This window comes from Rhinoderma darwinii, chromosome 2 (assembly GCF_050947455.1).
Source record: "Rhinoderma darwinii isolate aRhiDar2 chromosome 2, aRhiDar2.hap1, whole genome shotgun sequence".
NCBI lineage: Eukaryota > Metazoa > Chordata > Amphibia > Anura > Rhinodermatidae > Rhinoderma > Rhinoderma darwinii.
Window position 1 is genome coordinate 429980603 of NC_134688.1, and position 17865 is coordinate 429998467.

At 43.0% G+C, this 17865-nt stretch overlaps 1 protein-coding gene across 1 annotated transcript in view; it reads left to right on the forward strand.

The window, feature by feature from the left end:
* The window catches only part of LOC142741505 (transient receptor potential cation channel subfamily V member 3-like), a 52545-nt gene that overhangs the window by 7669 nt on the left and 27011 nt on the right, over window positions 1-17865 (forward strand). The window contains exons 2-3 of the mRNA XM_075850879.1: window positions 6316-6393; window positions 13571-13719. Coding sequence (XP_075706994.1) covers window positions 6316-6393; window positions 13571-13719 — 227 coding nt within the window. The remainder of the gene's footprint in view (window positions 1-6315; window positions 6394-13570; window positions 13720-17865) is intronic.

A 17865-nucleotide genomic window follows, 5' to 3' on the forward strand; every position in this document is an offset into this window, starting at 1 on the left:
CCAGAGATTGGACGCCCACCAATTTGCAGGAATTTAAAAAAAATTGGGGCTCACCCTAAATATGGGTATTGTAAAAAAGCCCTCCATTAGGTCTTACTGGTCAACAAGACCCGACCAAGCCACCCCAGTGTATTCTGTAGTAATGCCCAGGTCTCGTTATGAGACAATAATAAGGTTCCTCCACTTCACTGACAAGGAACAGCTCCCGCCAAGTACCGATGCATACCGTGATCGGTTGTTCAAAATAAGACCACTGATAAATTCCCTCAATAATTTATTTCGCCAACTTTACACCCCTGAGCAGAATGGAAGTGTGGACAAATGCCTACACAACTTCCATGGAAGACTTAGCTTTCGCCAATATCTACCTTCCAAAAGGGCAAGATATGGCGTTAAGCTTTATAAATTGTGTGAAAGCGGGTCAGGATATACCACCGCCTTCAGGATTTATGAAGGGCGGGACCGCTCAAAAAATGTTCCTGGATGCCCCCTTAGCACAGATGTCTATGTGCTAAACACGATTCATACCGCAGGAACAGTGGCAGTGAGGGAAAGGGGGGCAACATCGGACAAGCACAAACCAGTGAGCGTGTCCTAATATAACAAGTACATGGGGGGGGTGGATTTAAGCGACCAGGTTTTACAGCCCTATTTAGTAAAACGCAAAACAAAAACCTGATACAAAAAAGTGGCCATTTATCTTCTACAGGTGGCAATCCACAATTCATTTGTGCTCTATAAGGGTATGTTCACACGTAGTCAACAAAAACGTCTGAAAATCCAGAGCTGTTTTCAAGGGAAAACAGACCCTGCTTTTCAGACGTTTTTTTACCAACTCGCATTTTTCGCGCCGTTTTTTGCACCGTTTTCGCGGCGTTTTTTAAGTCCGTTTTTGGAGCTGTTTTCATTGGAGTCTATGAGAAAACAGCTCCAAAAACGTCCAAAGAAGTGTCCTGCACTTCTTTTGACGAGGCTGTATTTTTACGCATCGTCGTTTGACAGCTGTCAAACGACGACGCGTAAATAACAGGTCGTCTGCACAGTACGTCGGCAAACCCATTCAAATGAATGGGCAGATGTTTGCCGACGTATTGGAGCCACTTTTTTATTTTTCCAATGATTTTACTCCAAGGGTGAGGGAGGGAATGGGTGGGGGGGTGGATGTCATGTTTGCATATTTTCTAAAGTTCATCTGCTAGAGCGCTCCATTTGCATAAACCTGCAATTTCTTATTTTAGGAAACCCAAAAAGATAAATTCCCATTATACCCCTAGATGAATATTTTGGGATCTCTGCTTCAAGAGCAGATATTTTGGAAGTGTTAGGGTATGTTCACACGATGAGAGGCATTTACGTGTGAAAAGACAGACTGTTAACAGCTGCCTCGTTTCACACGTAAATGCTCCTCCTCGCATTTTGCGAGCCGTCTGAGACGCTCGTAAATCTTGAGCTGTGCTTCATTGAGTTCAATGAAGAACAGCTCAAATTACGTGGCAAAGAAGTGCCCTGCACTTCTTTGCCGAGGCAGTCCATTTACGCGTCGTCGTTTGACAGCTGTCAAACGACGACGCGTAAATTACAGGTCGTCTGCACAATACGTCGGCAAACCCATTCAAATGAATGGGCAGATGTTTGCCGACGTATTGTAGCCCTATTTTCAGGCGTAAAACGAGGCATAATACGCCTCTTTTACGCCTGAAAATAGGTCGTGTGAACCCAGCCTTATAGTAACTCTGTTGAGTTTTGCAAAACCAGCTTTGAAAAAAGGCGATTTGTGAAATAAGCTTCTTCTATCGTAAGCCGTCCTAGATCTCTGTCATAAATAAGGCACACATATTTGGTATCCCCATGCACGGGAGAAGTGGAAGAATGTGAAAGGAGATTAATTTTGTCCGTGGACTATACCGTGTGTGAAAAATGCTGGCATAAACTGACGCATTTGCTAAATTATTGAATTTTTTTCCAATTTTGCCCACTTTAGAGAAAAAAATAAAAATGATGTATACTGACAAATGTCACTAAAACAAAGCCCTATCTGTCCTTTAAAAAGAGTGTAAAATTGAAAGATGAACTTTATTCACCTGCAGAGTTATAATCATCTAAATAAGCGCATAGCAAAATTGTGACATTTTCTCTGGTCATTTAGCTGTAAAACAGCCTAGACCTTAACTGGTTTAAGTAAAATGCAGTTATGTCTCTTTGCTGAGGTGTATTGTCTACCAGTAGTGAATACTTCAAAAACATCATAAACCAAGATTTCACGTCCTCCTCCGTTTCATATTCACCATAAAAGTTTTAGTTTTCAACAATCGCAGCAATGTACCGTATTTTTTTTACTATAAAACGCAGTTTTTAGCAAGAATAAATCTTGCTAAAAAGTCCCTGCGTTGTATAGTCGGCAGTCAAGGGACCCGGCAGCGCCGGGCCCCCTGAACGCTTCCTACTTAACCCCTTCCAGACCCATGATGTGCCGGCACATCATGGGGAGGGGATGATGTTTGGAGCGAACTGCTCCATACACTGCAGGTGTCAGCAGCTGACACGCTGCTCTAAAAAACAGGAACAGCGATGGCGCTGTTCCTGGCCGTTTAACTAGTTAAATGCCAAGCTTAATACTGACTGCGGCATTTATAGGGTTTTTCCATGAAGGACATTTATGACATATCCACAGGATATGTCATAAATGTCAGATAGCAAACTGAGCAATGCCCCCAGATATACAAGTGGTTCTAGTGACTGATAGATTAAACCAAAAAAGAAGAAAAAGTCACGACTATGTAATTGAAAAAAGACAAAAAATCCCTTATTAATGTCAATTAAACACATGCAAGTAGACAAAACTAGACAAGATAAAATAACATAACCCTCGCAGGATAAAAGGATGGAATCAGAACACTAAAGCAGCGGAACACCCAGATAGTAATCCGGTCACAAGAATGCTATAGTGCATAAATAGTAAATTTTAAACAGGTAATAGGTATGGTACATTTGCACTGATTGATATATAGACATAAATAAATGTAAGTACAGTCGAAAAAATAACGTCTAAACGACAGTTTACCTGCACCTGAAAAGTACGGGAATAGCCGGGAGATGAAGGCCGGGGCAACGCTGCTGGACCAGACGCGCGTTTCGCTGATGCTTACCCTGACGAAGCACCAATAAATTATATCGGTGTATTGTACCAGCGATATAATGATCACTGGTTCAAGCCCCCTAGAAGAACTAATAAAATGTGAAAAAAAAAGTTAGATACATTTTAAGGAGTGTAAGAAAATATTCGAAGTTAAAAAAAAAAACCTTTTCCCATCTTTCCCCAAGCACAATGTAAAAAATAAAGAAAAAGGGATGAAATAAAAAGTGATAAAATAAATCATATATACCAAAAAATGGCTCTCAGAATGTGGTGAAAAAGAACAAATTCTTTTTTTTAACAAATAGTTTGTGCTTTGTAAAAGTAGTAAAAGTAGTAAAAAATAAACAATTTTGTTGTCTAAAACCTGGGTGTGTCTAATAGTCCGAAAAATACGGTAATCTTTGGGACTCTGTAACATTTTATATAGCTGAATGTCTATTACAACATTCCAGTATTTTCTCAACAGAGTAGGTGAAAAGTTAGTAGCAGGAGTATAAAAATCATATGATCACATGTGAAGCAAAATGTGGCTAATATTCCCTTATAAACTATACTAGTATACACGGGTTTGCTAGCAAAAGGAATGCAGTGGTCTATTAATATATATAAATGCTCCCCATAGCTGCCCCCACACTGTATAATGCTCCCCATAGCTGCCCCTACAGAGTATAATGCCCCCATAGCTACCCTCACAGTATAATGCCCCTCATAGCTGCCCCCACACTGTATAATCCCCCCATAGCTGACCCCACAAAGTATAATGCTCCCCATAGCTGCCTCACACAGTGTAATGCCCCCCATAGCTGTCCCACACAGTGTAATGCCCCCCATAGCTTCCCCCACACAGTGTAATGCCCCCATATCAGCTCCTCCCTCAGTATAATGCCCCTCATAGATGCCCCACACGATAATGCCCATCATAGCTTCCCCCACACTGTATAATGCCACCCATAGCTGCCCCCACAGTATAATGCCCCCCATAGCTGCCCCCACAGTATAATGCCCCCATAGCTGCCCCCATAGTATAATGCCCCCATAGCTGCCCCCACACAGTATAATGCCTTCCATAGCTTCCCCCACACAGTATAATGCCCCCCATAGCTTCCCCCACACAGTATAATGCCCCCCATAGCTTCCCCCACACAGTATAATGCCCCCCATAGCTGCCTCACAAAGTATAATGCTCCCCATAGCTTACCCCACAGTATAATGCCCCTTCCCATACACAGTATAATGCCCCTTCTCCCTCGCATACACAGTATAATGCCCCCCCTTTCTCCCATACACAGTATAATTCCCCCTCCCATACACAGTACAATGCCCCCTCCCTCCGATACACAGTACAATGTCCCCCTCCCTCCCATACACAGTACAATGCCCCCTCCCTCTGTTACACAGTACAATGCCCCCTCCCTCCCATACACAGTATAATGCCCCCTCCCTCTGTTACACAGTACAATGCCCCCCTCCCTCCCATACACAGTATAATGCCCCCTCCCTCCCATACACAGTACAATGTCCCCCTCCCTCCCATACACAGTACAATGCCCCCTCCCTCTGTTACACAGTATAATGCCCCCCTCCCTCCCATACACAGTATAATGCCCCCCTCCCTCCCATACACAGTATAATGCCCCCTCCCTCCCATACACAGTATAATGCCCCCCTCCCATACACAGTACAATGCCCCCCTCCCCCCCATATACAGTATAATGCCCCCTCCCTCCCACCTCCCATACACAGTATAGTGCCCCCATATGTACGGACAAAATAGAAAAATAATAACATACATACAAACATACATTTATGGACAGTAATGTCAGGAGCTTCCCCAGGGCAGAGCGACTGTGATGCTCTGCCTGGGGACTCCGGCATTGGGAAGCTCGTGACATTACTGTCCATATATTGTTGTCAGGAGCGGTACACGTTTTTTTGCAGGATCTCTCAGGATGGAATAGCTTAGTCTACTACACAATTCCATCCTTCAAAAAAAGGTAAACCCCATTTACATGAGTTATATTGTAATTTGTAGTGAATTTTCAGTGTGCAATCCGCAGTGACAGCCTGCCAGGAGAGGGAGAAGTTACAGCAGGTTTGCAGAGGGGGGGGGCATGAGGGGGGCCGTGAGAAGGAGGGGGATTGCGAGGGGGGAGGGAGGGGGGTCATTATACTGTGTATGGGAGGGGGGGCATTATAGCTACGCCACTAATCACTCACATCTCCTTCCTCAGTCTTCTGGCTGTGGGCGGAGCTAACTGGCGGTTGGGCTGTGGGCGGAGCTCTATGTGAGCTTCGGACACCATGTCCTCGGCTATATAATAGATTCTGCAACCTTTGCTCCTGTGTAATGTTCTTGTCTGTAGATTTGAGCAGCGTATTATACAGAAAGCTAGTAGTGATATATAAATATGCCACACAGCCACTCGGAAAAAGTCAAGTGCAGGTATCAGGAGAGGAAGTGGCATAGCGCTTTCTTAGTGCCACGTGCACTCTGTTTTAACGATCAACACGGATACAGCGGTCGGATTCTCGCTTATAGCACATTTGTAGCATATCCTAGAGATGTGCCACCGATGTCTATGATGAAATATCCTCATTTGGTTCTGCCACTTGATAACCCTACAGTACTGAGAGTTTTATAAATTTCCAAGGAATGGTCCTGCACCCCTGAGATATGACACACATAGTCTACATTTCTTCTGAAGGCACATTGACAAACTTTAGGGTATGTGCTAGGATTGAATAATCCCCACCCCCGCACAGGGCGACACCTGCCAAGTAATATCTGTGAGTGGGTAGGAAATTGATTTAAAAAAAAAAAAAAGGAAACAAAAGCTGAAGTTTTATTTTCTGCAGATAATCCAATAGCTGTTTGGCTCTGAGATGCAGATTATCTGAATGCTACTCTATTCAGATCCGTATGTTGGTAGGGTTTCTGACAATAAATAATAGAAGCCATGGTCATCCGCCTTTCATGTGGATGCTAAAAACGTTGTTGATAATCTGTAATATCACTATCTATAAGATCGATTCAACGTATAATAATAATAATGATAATAATGATAATAATAATAATAATGATGATAATAATAATGATAATACATAATTTATTTAATTTCCCTTCAGATAAATATTATGACCACATTCCTACTACTGAACTCTGTGCTTGTTTCTTATAGTGACAACCGCAAATGTAATGATGTTGATTCCCCCTCAGAGGATGTGACCACCTGCCTGCTGAATCTACACAAGACCAAGTAACTTTTTTAAGTATTGGCGAAATTTAATGTCTGTTGTAACAAGTCACATTTTTAGGGCCAAACCCTTTTTAAAGTCTGAAAATTCAGGTTTCAGTGTAGGTCATTTCACTCACTTTTGCCAATGAATCTTATTTAATAAGGTCTGGGGAGCTGAGTTTGAGCTGCGTCTTTCAGGTTCCTCACACTGTAGAGCTGCTATAATTGATCCTGGGACTACAAAAACTGACATAGCGTCAAACACTTCAGTCACTGATGGACTTCTTTACCCAAGTTACAAAAAAGCAACTCTACAGGGTCCAAAAATTCTGTAGTTGAATCTTTAAAGGGAACCTGTTAGTAGGAAAATGCTGCCCTATCTAAGTTATTTAGAAACTCTTCCCTCCTGTCAGCCCCTGCCAGTAATTGACAGTTTTTCTCCTATAAGGGCGGGTTCACACGTGGCGGAATTTCACTGAAATTCCGCTGCGGACACTCCGCAGCGTTAATCCGCAGCGGTGCCGTTTGTCCATTGACTTACACTTTAATTTAGCAGTGTTCGTTTAGACTAGGCGTAAAATTCCGCTGCGGAGCATAGGCTGCGGAGCGGAATTTGGTGTCCGCAGCATGCTCTGTCTGTTGCGGAGCAGTGGCGGACTGGTTGCGGACTCATGGCGGAATTTCTCCATTGACTTCAATGGAGAGTCAAAATTCCGCAATGAAGTCCGCAGATCTTATGTGTGCTGCGGAGCGTATTGTTTTTACTACCATGACATTTCTTCATTCTGGCTGGACCTATGTATTTCTAGGTCTACAGCCAGACTGAGGAAGTCAATGGGGCTCCCGTAATGACGGGAGCGTTGCTAGGAGACGTCTGTAAATAGTCACTGTCCAGGGTGCTGAAAGAGTTACGCGATCGGCAGTAACTGTTTCTGCACCCGGGACAGTGACTACCGATCTCAATATACATGTATCTGTAAAAAAAAATATAAGTTCATACTTACCGAGAACTCCCTGCGTCTGTCTCCAGTCCGGCCTCCCAGGATGACGTTTCAGTCTAAGTGACGGCTGCAGCCAATCACAGGCCAAGCACAGGCTGCAGCGGTCACATGGACTGGAGCGTCATCCAGGGAGGTCGGGCTGGATGCCGAAAGAGGGACGCGTCACCAAGACAACGGGCGGTAAGTATGAATTTCTTTGACTTTCACTAGGGAAAGTGCTGTCCCTTCTCTCTATCCTGCACTGAATAGGGAGAAGGGAAGCACTTTTCCTGCAGTCCGCAGCGGCCAGTCCGCATCAATTTTCTGCACATTTTGTGCAGATCCGCAGCAGAATCTGCAACGCAGATTCTGTGCGGCATTGATGCGGACAGTTGCGGAGGAAATCCGCCACGTGTGGTCATGCCCTAAGGCTGGATTTACACGAGCGTGTGCGTTTTGCGAGTGCAAAAAACGCGGCGCAAAAGGTACTTAACAGCTCCGTGTGTCATCACCATATGATGCGTGGCTGTGTGATTTTCGCGCAGCCGCCATCATTATGACACTCTGATTGTATGTTTGTAAACAGAAAAGCATGTGGTGCTTTTCTGTTTTCAATCCTAGTTTTGACTGCTGTTGCGCGAATCACGCGCGTCACACGGAAGTGCTTCCGTGTGCTGTGCGTGGTTTTCACGCACCCATTGACTTCAATGTGTGCGTGATGCGCGAACAGCGCACAAATATAGGAGATGTAGTGCTGGCTGCACTAAATTCTGTACTTCAGGTGCTTACTAGAGCTAAACAAATGGGCTATTCTGACGGATAACATTGATAGCATAAGTGTGATGAGTAGGGTCTTACCGTTGGGACCTCCACAATACCTAGAAACCACAGCCCCTTTCAAGTGAATGGTGCTGTCTTAGTTCATGTTCATATGGGCTGTATTTGCACTAGGTAAATCCGCTGTGGATTTTGAAGATAATCCGTGGCAGAAGTCCTCACCTGAAACTCGGATTTCTGCCGCAGATTGGCATGCGGATCATTAAAGTTTAATGGAGCTAATATGCCGTTTTTCAATGCGGAAACAGCGTCAGTAATTAATAAACATACTACAGATTTTATAATCCACGGTGCAGTCATTTTATTTAGCTCTGAATTTTTCTAGATCATGTGAATGGAGCATAAAATACCATACCAATACTATTCATAGGCATTTCTGGCGGAATGCCTGCGAATTCTCTCTGGATTAAGGTGTGGAATTCTGACATAATCCACATGTGAACATGGCCTGATAGTTCCTACACAGCATTTAAGAGTGGAGCAGCGTCATAGGAATGAACTTCTTTACTAAGAGTAATGGCTCCTTCTTTCTAGGCATTGATAATGGACCCCCTCGATCAGACATTGACGGTATATCCTATAAATATGCAATTAATATTAGTCGTTGTAATACCCTTTACATCACATGAGTAAATGTTATCTGGTATGATTACTTTACCAATATTGTATTCACTGTATGTTGTTACAATTGCCCCGAGTAATGATTTAATATTGTTCAAATGTAATAGAAGTTATTTATTTTTATTGTTGAAAGCTTCTGTGTGATCTTGTAATTCCTCTAGGTGACCCCTCTTCATGTAACCCTCTTTAAAGAGAATTCAAAATTAAAAAAAGAATAAGCCAGTAACTACAGGGTGGGCCATTTATATGGATACACCTAAATAAAATGGGAATGGTTGGTGATATTAACTTCCTGTTTGTGGCACATTAGTATATGGGAGGGGGGAAACTTTTCAAGCTGGGTGTTGACCATGGCGGCCATTTTTGAAGGCTGCCATTTTGTATCCAACTTTAGTTCTTTCAATGGGAAGAGGGTCATGTGACACATCAAACTTATCGAGAATTTTACAAGAAAAACAATGGTGTGCTTGGTTTTAACGTTACTTTATTCTTTCATGAGTTATTTACAAGTTTCTGACCACTTATAAAATGTGTTCAAAGTGCTGCCCATTGTGTTGGATTGTCAATGCAACCCTCTTCTCCCACTCTTCACACACTGATAGCAACACCGCAGAAGAAATGCTAGCACAGGCTTCCAGTATCCGTAGTTTCAGTTGCTGCACATCTCGTATCTTCACAGCATAGACAATTGCCTTCAGATGATCCCAAAGATAAAAGTCTAAGGGGGTCAGATCGGGAGACCTAGGGGGCCATTCAACTGGCCCACAATGACCAATCCACTTTCCAGGAAACTGTTCATCTAGGAATGCTCGGACCTGACACCCATAATGTGGTGGTGCACCATCTTGCTGGAAAAACTCAGGGAACGTGCCAGCTTCAGTGCATAAAGAGGGAAACACATCATCATGTAGCAATTTCAGATATCCCGTGGCCTTGAAGTTTCCATTGATGATGAATGGCCCCACTGTCTTTGTACCCCATATACCACACCATACCATCAACTTTTGTGTTCCAACAGTCTTGGAGGGATCTATCCAATGTGGGTTAGTGTCAGACCAATAGCGGTGGTTTTGTTTGTTAACTTCACCATTCACATAAAAGTTTGCCTCATCACTGAACAAAATGTTCTGTGTAAACTGAGGGTCCTGTTCCAATTTTTGTTTTGCCCATTCTGCAAATTCAGTGCGCCGATCTGGGTCATCCTCGTTGAGATGCTGCAGCAGCTGGAGTTTGTAAGGGTGCCATTTGTGAGTAGCTAATATCCGCCGAAGGGATGTTCGACTGATGCCCCTCTCCAGTGACATGCGGCGAGTGCTACGCTGTGGGCTCTTGCTGAATAAAGCTAGGACAGCCACTGATGTTTCTTCATTAGTGACAGTTTTCATGCGTCCACATTTGGGCAAATCCAACACTGAACGAGTTTCACGAAACTTGGCAAGCAGTTTGCAAACTGTAGTCTGGGAGATGGGTGGTCTCGTAGGGTGTCTTGCATTGAAATCTGCTGCAATGACCCGGGAACTGCGTTCACCAGACATCAACACAATTTCTATCCGCTCCTCACGTGTTAACCTCTGCGACATGTCAATGGCTGTAAACAAAGAGAAGCTTGTAAATAACTCATGAAAGAATAAAGTAACGTTAAAACCAAGCACACCATTGTTTTTCTTGTGAAATTCTCGATAAGTTTGATGTGTCACATGACCCTCTTCCCATTGAAAAAACTAAAGTTTGATACAAAATTGCCGACTTCAAAATGGCCACCATGGTCAACACCCAGCTTGAAAAGTTTCCCCCCTCCCATATACTAATGTGCCACAAACAGGAAGTTAATATCACCAACCATTCCCATTTTATTTAGGTGTATCCATATAAATGGCCCACCCTGTATACGCTCACTGAGTTGTCCTATTCTGGACAGTTGTTTAATATTCTTTGCAGTCATTTCTACTATATTTTTCTGGAAACCTGATGTGAGTCAATATATCTGGCATTACAGCTTCCACAGGGCTGCAGTCTAGAGTCCTGAATGTCAAAAATCTTTCTGTTAAAGGGGTATTCCCATCACAGAAAGTGATGGCCCATCCCTAGCATATACCTATATCAACTACTTATTGGTGGAGGTCCGATGTCAGGTGAATGGGGCCGTACTGCAGCAACCTGCACAGCTAAATTAGTGCTGTGACCCCCTTATTTTGATGATCGGTGGGGGCCCCAGAAGTTGGACTCCTACAATTCACAAGTGATGCCATATCCTAGTTTTATATAGATATATAAACGTATATATTTGTTTTTTTCTGCTCCGTATTCTGCCTTTCATTTAAGATTCTATATTATTTGGCAGTTCTGAGTTGACAATTGCTGTTCTGTCAGAATTTCTAGATCACAAACCACATTACTATATATTTTTCATGTTTTGTAAACCTTTGATGGGCATTTTTTATTTTTTTTATTTTTTAATAAACAGGTCAGTCAGTGTGTTTGGTGTAACTTTTTAATTACCGTATTTTTCGGAATAAATCTTGCTTGAAATATCCCTGCGTCTTATAGTCGGCAGTCAAGGGGCCCTGCTGCGCCAGACCCCCTGACCGCTTCCTTAACCCGTTCCCGACCCATGACATGCCGGTACGTTATGGAGCGTGGAGGGAGTGATGTTTGGAAAGGGACCATGCGCGAAACACTGCAGGTGTCAGCTGTGTTTTATAGCTAACACGCTGCTCTAGTGGCCAGGAACAACGATCGCGCTGTTCGTGGCAGTTTAACTAGTTAAAGGGGTTTTTCCATGAGGGACATTTATGTCTCATCCATAGGATATGTCATAAATGTCAGATAGTTGCGGGTCCCCCCTCTGGGACCGGCATCTATCTCTAGAATGGGGCCCTCTAAACCCTGTTCTAGCTTTTTGTGCTCACGCTGCCTCCCGGCCACTTACTGATCACATGGCTGGGAGTTACGGAAACAGCGTAACTCGCTGAGCTACGCTGTTTCTGTAACTCCCATAGTAGTGAATGGCAGTTATGGAAGCAGTGTAACATGCGATCCACCCTGTTTCCGTAACTACTATTCAGTTCTATGGGTGGTACAGAAACAGCGTAGCTCAGCAAGTTACGCTGTTTCCGTAACTCCCAACCACATAATCAGTAAGTGGCCGGGAGGCTGCGCGAGCACAAAAAGCTAGTACGGGGTTTGGGGGGCCCAGTTCTGGAGATAGGTGCAGGTCCCAGAGGTGGGACCTGCAACTATCTGACATTTATGACATATCCTGTGGATGAGACATAAATGTCCCTCATGGGGAAAACCCCATGCCACGGTCAATAGTGACCGCGGCATTTAAACCGTTAGGAAGGGGACGGCCCCCTCTGACAGCCCCCTCTGACGGCCCCCTCTAACGATCGCTGGTTCAAGTCCCTTAGGGGAACTAATAAGATGTGTAAAAAAAAAGTTTATAAAAAATACTAAAAGTTTTAAAAAAAAAAAGCCCTCACACTGCTCAATGGATGAAAAAATATAAAAGTTATGGCTCTCAGAATGTGGTGACACAAAACATTTTTTTTTTAACACAGTTAAAACAAAATTAAAAGTTTTTTCTTTGTGAAAGTAGTAAAATATGAAAACCTGGGTGCGTCTTATAGTCCAAAAAATACGATAGTCTTTATTCAAAATTTGTTTTACTTCTTTAGATACGGCTCCTCAACTTAATAAAGACTAATTAAAGAGGCTCTGTCACCAGATTTTGCAACCCCTATCTGCTATTGCAGCAGATAGGCGCTGCAATGTAGATAAGAGTAACGTTTTTATTTTTAAAAAACGAGCATTTTTGGCCAAGTTATGACCATTTTCGTATTTATGCAAATGAGGCTTGCAAAAGTACAACTGGGCGTGTTGAAAAGTAAAAGTACAACTGGGCGTGTTGAAAAGTAAAAGTACAACTGGGCGTGTTGAAAAGTAAAAGTACAACTGGGCGTGTATTATGTGCGTACATCGGGGCGTGTTTACTACTTTTACTAGCTGGGCTTTCTGATGAGAAGTATCATCCACTTCTCTTCACAACGCCCAGCTTCTGGCAGTGCAGATCTGTGACGTCACTCACAGGTCCTGCATTGTGTCGGCACCAGAGGCTACAGTTGATTCTGCAGCAGCATCAGCGTTTGCAGGTAAGTAGCTACATCGACTTACCTGCAAACGCCGATGCTGCTGCAGAATCATCTGTAGCCTCTGGTGCCGACACGATGCAGGACCTGGGGAAGTGACGTCACAGCGTGATCTCTCGAGAACACGGCTGTGTCTGCACTGCCAGAAGCTGGGTGTTCTGAAGAGAAGTGGATGATACTTCTTGTCAGAACGCCCAGCTAGTAAAAGAAGTAAACACGCCCCGATGTACGCACATAATACACACCCACTTGGACTTTTACTTTTCAACACGCCCAGTTGTACTTTTGCAAGCCTCATTTGCATAAATACAAAAATGGTCATAACTTGGCCAAAAATGCTCGTTTTTTAAAAATAAAAACGTTACTGTAATCTACATTGCAGCGCCGATCTGCTGCAATAGCAGATAGGGGTTGCAAAATCTGGTGACAGAGCCTCTTTAAACAGTTACACCAAACAAACTGACTGACTTGTTTTATTTTAAAAAAAACAAAAAAAAAAACGCCCATCAAAGGTTTCGATTTAGATTAAGCCTTTAATTGTACTAAATATATAAAGGTAAAATGATAAGAAATGCACATAATGTTCTGAAAGTTATTCGTTAAACATTACAGTCAACCTGCTTTCAACAAAATACATAAAACACAAAACCAGAAAAAGCTCATATTGAATGCTGTTACAGCAGGAGACATATTGTCACTTACCAGGCTACTGGATGAAATAGAGGAATTGTCTTCAGAATTTACAGAAAAGTGTGCTCAAGGTAATAAAATTTGATATATATATATATATATATATATATATATCTCCTTTTCCCCTGAATTAGTCTTGACCTGCTATGTGCCAGATTATTAGGGGCTGTTCACAATTTTGACTGTTTGACGTTTACCCTCGGAAAAGCTCCAGATGTATACATTAAACGGAGATTGTGACGGATACATCTGTCACCCATAGGCTATAATGGTAACTGTTTAACGGATACGTCATAAAAAAGGGGTTATGAGAGTTCATGACGTATTTTCTTAAACAGATACCATTATAGCCTATGTGTGACGAAGCCACTGTTAGGTATCCATTTAACTAAACCGTCACCCATTGGCTATAATGGCATCTGTTTAACATGAAAAGCTCATGAGGTATCCTTTTAACGGATGCCAGTGACGGATGGTATGCAGTGGTATCCGTCACACTTAGGCTACCATGTTAAACATATGTGCTTAGCATATACTTTTTTTACTGGATCCCGCGGGTTGGAATCGTGTAGTCTATTACACTATTCCATATTTTTTTTGTGGTGCACTGACATACCGGCCAAACGGTGGCTTAAAGTCTTGCAATGGAGCACTGTGGACACATTTAAAGTGTACGTTTATTTAAAGCTTTCCAGACGTACACGATAAACGTAAAAAAAAAAAAGTAATGTGAATACAAGTGAATGGGCTAAGCTGTAATACCAAGGGTAGACAAGGGTGGCACTGTTTCTGGGAGAAAGTAGTTATTTTTTTGTAATCTTGTACAACCACTTACTCATAGGGATTTGAGGGCAGAAAGAGGACTTTTAAGTTGTATTACTTCCTCACGGTTTTACAGGTCTCTGCTTGTTGTTACTCCGTAGGAAGATTCTTTGTTTACTTCCAGTGGATAAAATTCTGTCCATGGTCATGTGATGGACACACAGGTGCACAGCTCATTACAGAACACAGCTCTGATAGGCATACTGTAATGAACCCTGCACCTGTGTGTCCAGGGCCGCACCGTCTATGAGTTGAGGTGAACCTCTCGACACTAGCGGCAGCCTGCTGCCGCTGAGGGTGCGGTGGCGCCACTGAAACCAACTGCTGCCACCCCCTCCTGCACAATAATTGTATCTGCGTTTATAGGACGCAGATACAATTGCATGGATCACTAGCGCTGGTACGGCCAGGAACATTAGTTCCTTGCCCCGCCATTCCGCACATTTCAATGACGCAAGCTTTGCTATTATGTCATTGTGCCGCTTGCATCATTGAAAGGCACTGAATGGCAGGGCACGGATTTACCTTGCCCTGCCATTCAGCGGTTTTCAACTACAAAAGTAGCACGATCATGTAATAGCGCCACTTGCGTCATTGAAGGGCCGTGCCATTCAGCGCCTTTCAATTATGCAAGTGGCATGATGACATCATTACGCCGGTTGCATCATTAAAAGGCACTGAATGGCAGAGCAAGGATGTTCCTTGCCCTGCCATTCAGTGCCTTTCAATGACGCAAGCGGTACGATGACGTCATCGGGCCGCTTGCGTCGTTCAGCTCTAGCTTGGTCGGAAGGCCTAGAGGACGGCGTGGGAATGAGATTTGCTGAATTTGCAAATGATCTCTATACTGAGCTGTATTTGTGTGGGAATAAGATCAGGTGATTATGTATTTTTTTTAGTTACCAGTGTGCGTGGCATTATCTACAGGGGTCTCTATCTACGGGGGCCTTTATCTGCAGGAGGCTCTATATACAGGGGACTTTGGGGGGGCAGCATCTACAAGGTGCTGTATATGGGGCACTATATACCGTCAGATCTATGAGAGCCACTATCTTCAGGGGGGCACTATCTACAGGGGGCTCCATGTGGGTACTATCTAGAGGGGGCTCTATGGGGAGCAGTATATACAGGAGGCTCTATAGGGGTTACTATGCATGGGGGCACTGTCTACAGGGGGCTCTATGAGGGGCACTATCTACAGGGGGCTCTATGAGTGGCACTATCTACAAGGGCTCTATGAGGGGGTTCTATCCACAGTGGGCACTATCTACAGGGGGCACTGTGTGTGTGTGTGTGTGTGTGTGTGTGTGTGTGTGTGTGTGTGTGTGTGTGTGTGCGTGTGTGTGTGTGTGTGTGTGTGTGACAGTGTATGGTGCTTTTATAATCAGGGACACAGTGCATGTGGCTATATTTATTAAGGGGTGGAGTGTGTGGCACCATGAACCATGAGAATTTTATATTTGTTTATAGGTGTGGAAATGTTTCAAAAGTGAGAAGCTGAAGACATCTGAGCAGCAAACAACAGAAATAGGACGTGGCCTGGAGAAGTCGTCATGAGGTCTGGACCGGATGCATAAGAAAAGAGAAAAAGAAAGACTCCAACCTGAGAAGACATCACCTGCCAGCCACTCAATGTAAATGTTTATTCTGCCTCTAATCAGCACTGTAGTCACTGTATGATCTGAAGCAAAATGATGGGTGGTATGATTTTTTTTTGTGAAACAGCAACTCCCCGCATATCCTCATCATTGTTCGGGCCATGCTGGGAGTTGTAGATTAATGCTGTACTGACCTATACGACAGGGGTTACACTGAATTTGCAAATGATCTCTATACTGAGCTGTATTTGTGCTGGTGCTGTATTTATGTACTGAGCTTGATCGTGGCATTGTATATATGTACTGAGCTCTGTTCTGGTGCTGTATATATGTACTGAGATTGGTTCTGTATTTATGTACTGAGTTTGGTTCTGGTGCTATATATATGTACTGAGCTCTGTTCTTAGCTGTATATATGTACTGACATTGGTTCTAGTGCTGTATTTATGTACTGAGATTGGTTTTGGTATTGTATATATTTACTGAGCTTGGTTCTGGAGCTGTATATATGTACGGAGGTTTGTTCTCGTACTGTATATATGTCAAAGTTTGGTTCTGGAGCTGTAATTATTTAGGATATATTTATAATAACAAAATTGCAGGGAAGATGGAATTGTTGCAATTCAGTGTCCTTTTAATGGAAACCTGTCAGGTAGATTTAACGCTTGAACTGCCTCCAGCGGTAATACATGACCTGACAATATTTCCAAACATTCCCCTGTATGTTTTTTTCAGATGCAGCAAAATCTATAAAATCAACTTTTAAAACGGCACACACTATATGCTAAGCACTCTTTAAAGGTTTATGGGGCCACTATCCTAAAGAGTCACACAGTCCTGACTCCAAACCCACCTTTCCATGCTTGATTGACATCTTTCTGGCTGTTCTACATCACAACTAGTCTCCTCCAAACTTCTCGGATGCGCCATTTCGCAATGGTGCATCTGCAAGAGTTGGAGGAGGCTGGTAGTGATGTAGAACAGCCAGGAGGATGTCAATCAAGACCTGGGGGGCGCCATTTCAATTTTTGCCTCAGGCAGCAGAAAAGCTAGAATCAGCCCTGTGTGTCTATCACATGACTATGGACAGAATTGTATTCACTGGAAGTAAACAATGAATGTTCCTATTGAATAACAACAAGCAGAGATCTTGAAAACTGTGAGGAATTAATACAGACATTTTTATTGGAAAGTTGTATAGCTTTTATTTATACAAAAAAAAAATTAATGAAACCGGACAACCCCTTTAAATACACTTTTACAGTATAATAAGAGCTATTTTTATATTTTGGATTAAGTAAATTAGCCAAACAAGTTCTCTTTATGAATATTATAGATTTATATAATTTCCAAAATAGAAAAATAGAATTAGATTAAAGAGACTCTGTCACCACATTATAAGTGCCCTGTCTCCTATATAAGGAGATGGGCGCTGTAATGTAGGTGACAGCAGTGCTTTTTATTTAAAAAAAACGATCTATTTTCACAACGTTAGGAGCGATTTTGGTTTATGCTAATGAGCTTTCTTAATGCCCAAGTGGGCGTCTTTTTACTTTCGACCAAGTGGGCGTTGTACAGAGGAGTGCATGACGCTGTCCAATCGGCATCATGCACTCCTCTCCATTCATTTACACTGCACTAGCGATATAGTTATATCACTATGTGCAGCTACATACACAAGCCCTAACATTACTACAGTGTCCTGATAATGAATACACATGACCATCCAGCCTGGACGTCATGTGTACTCAGAATCCTGACACTTCTGACTCTTTTTTGTGAGATTCCGGCAAGTGA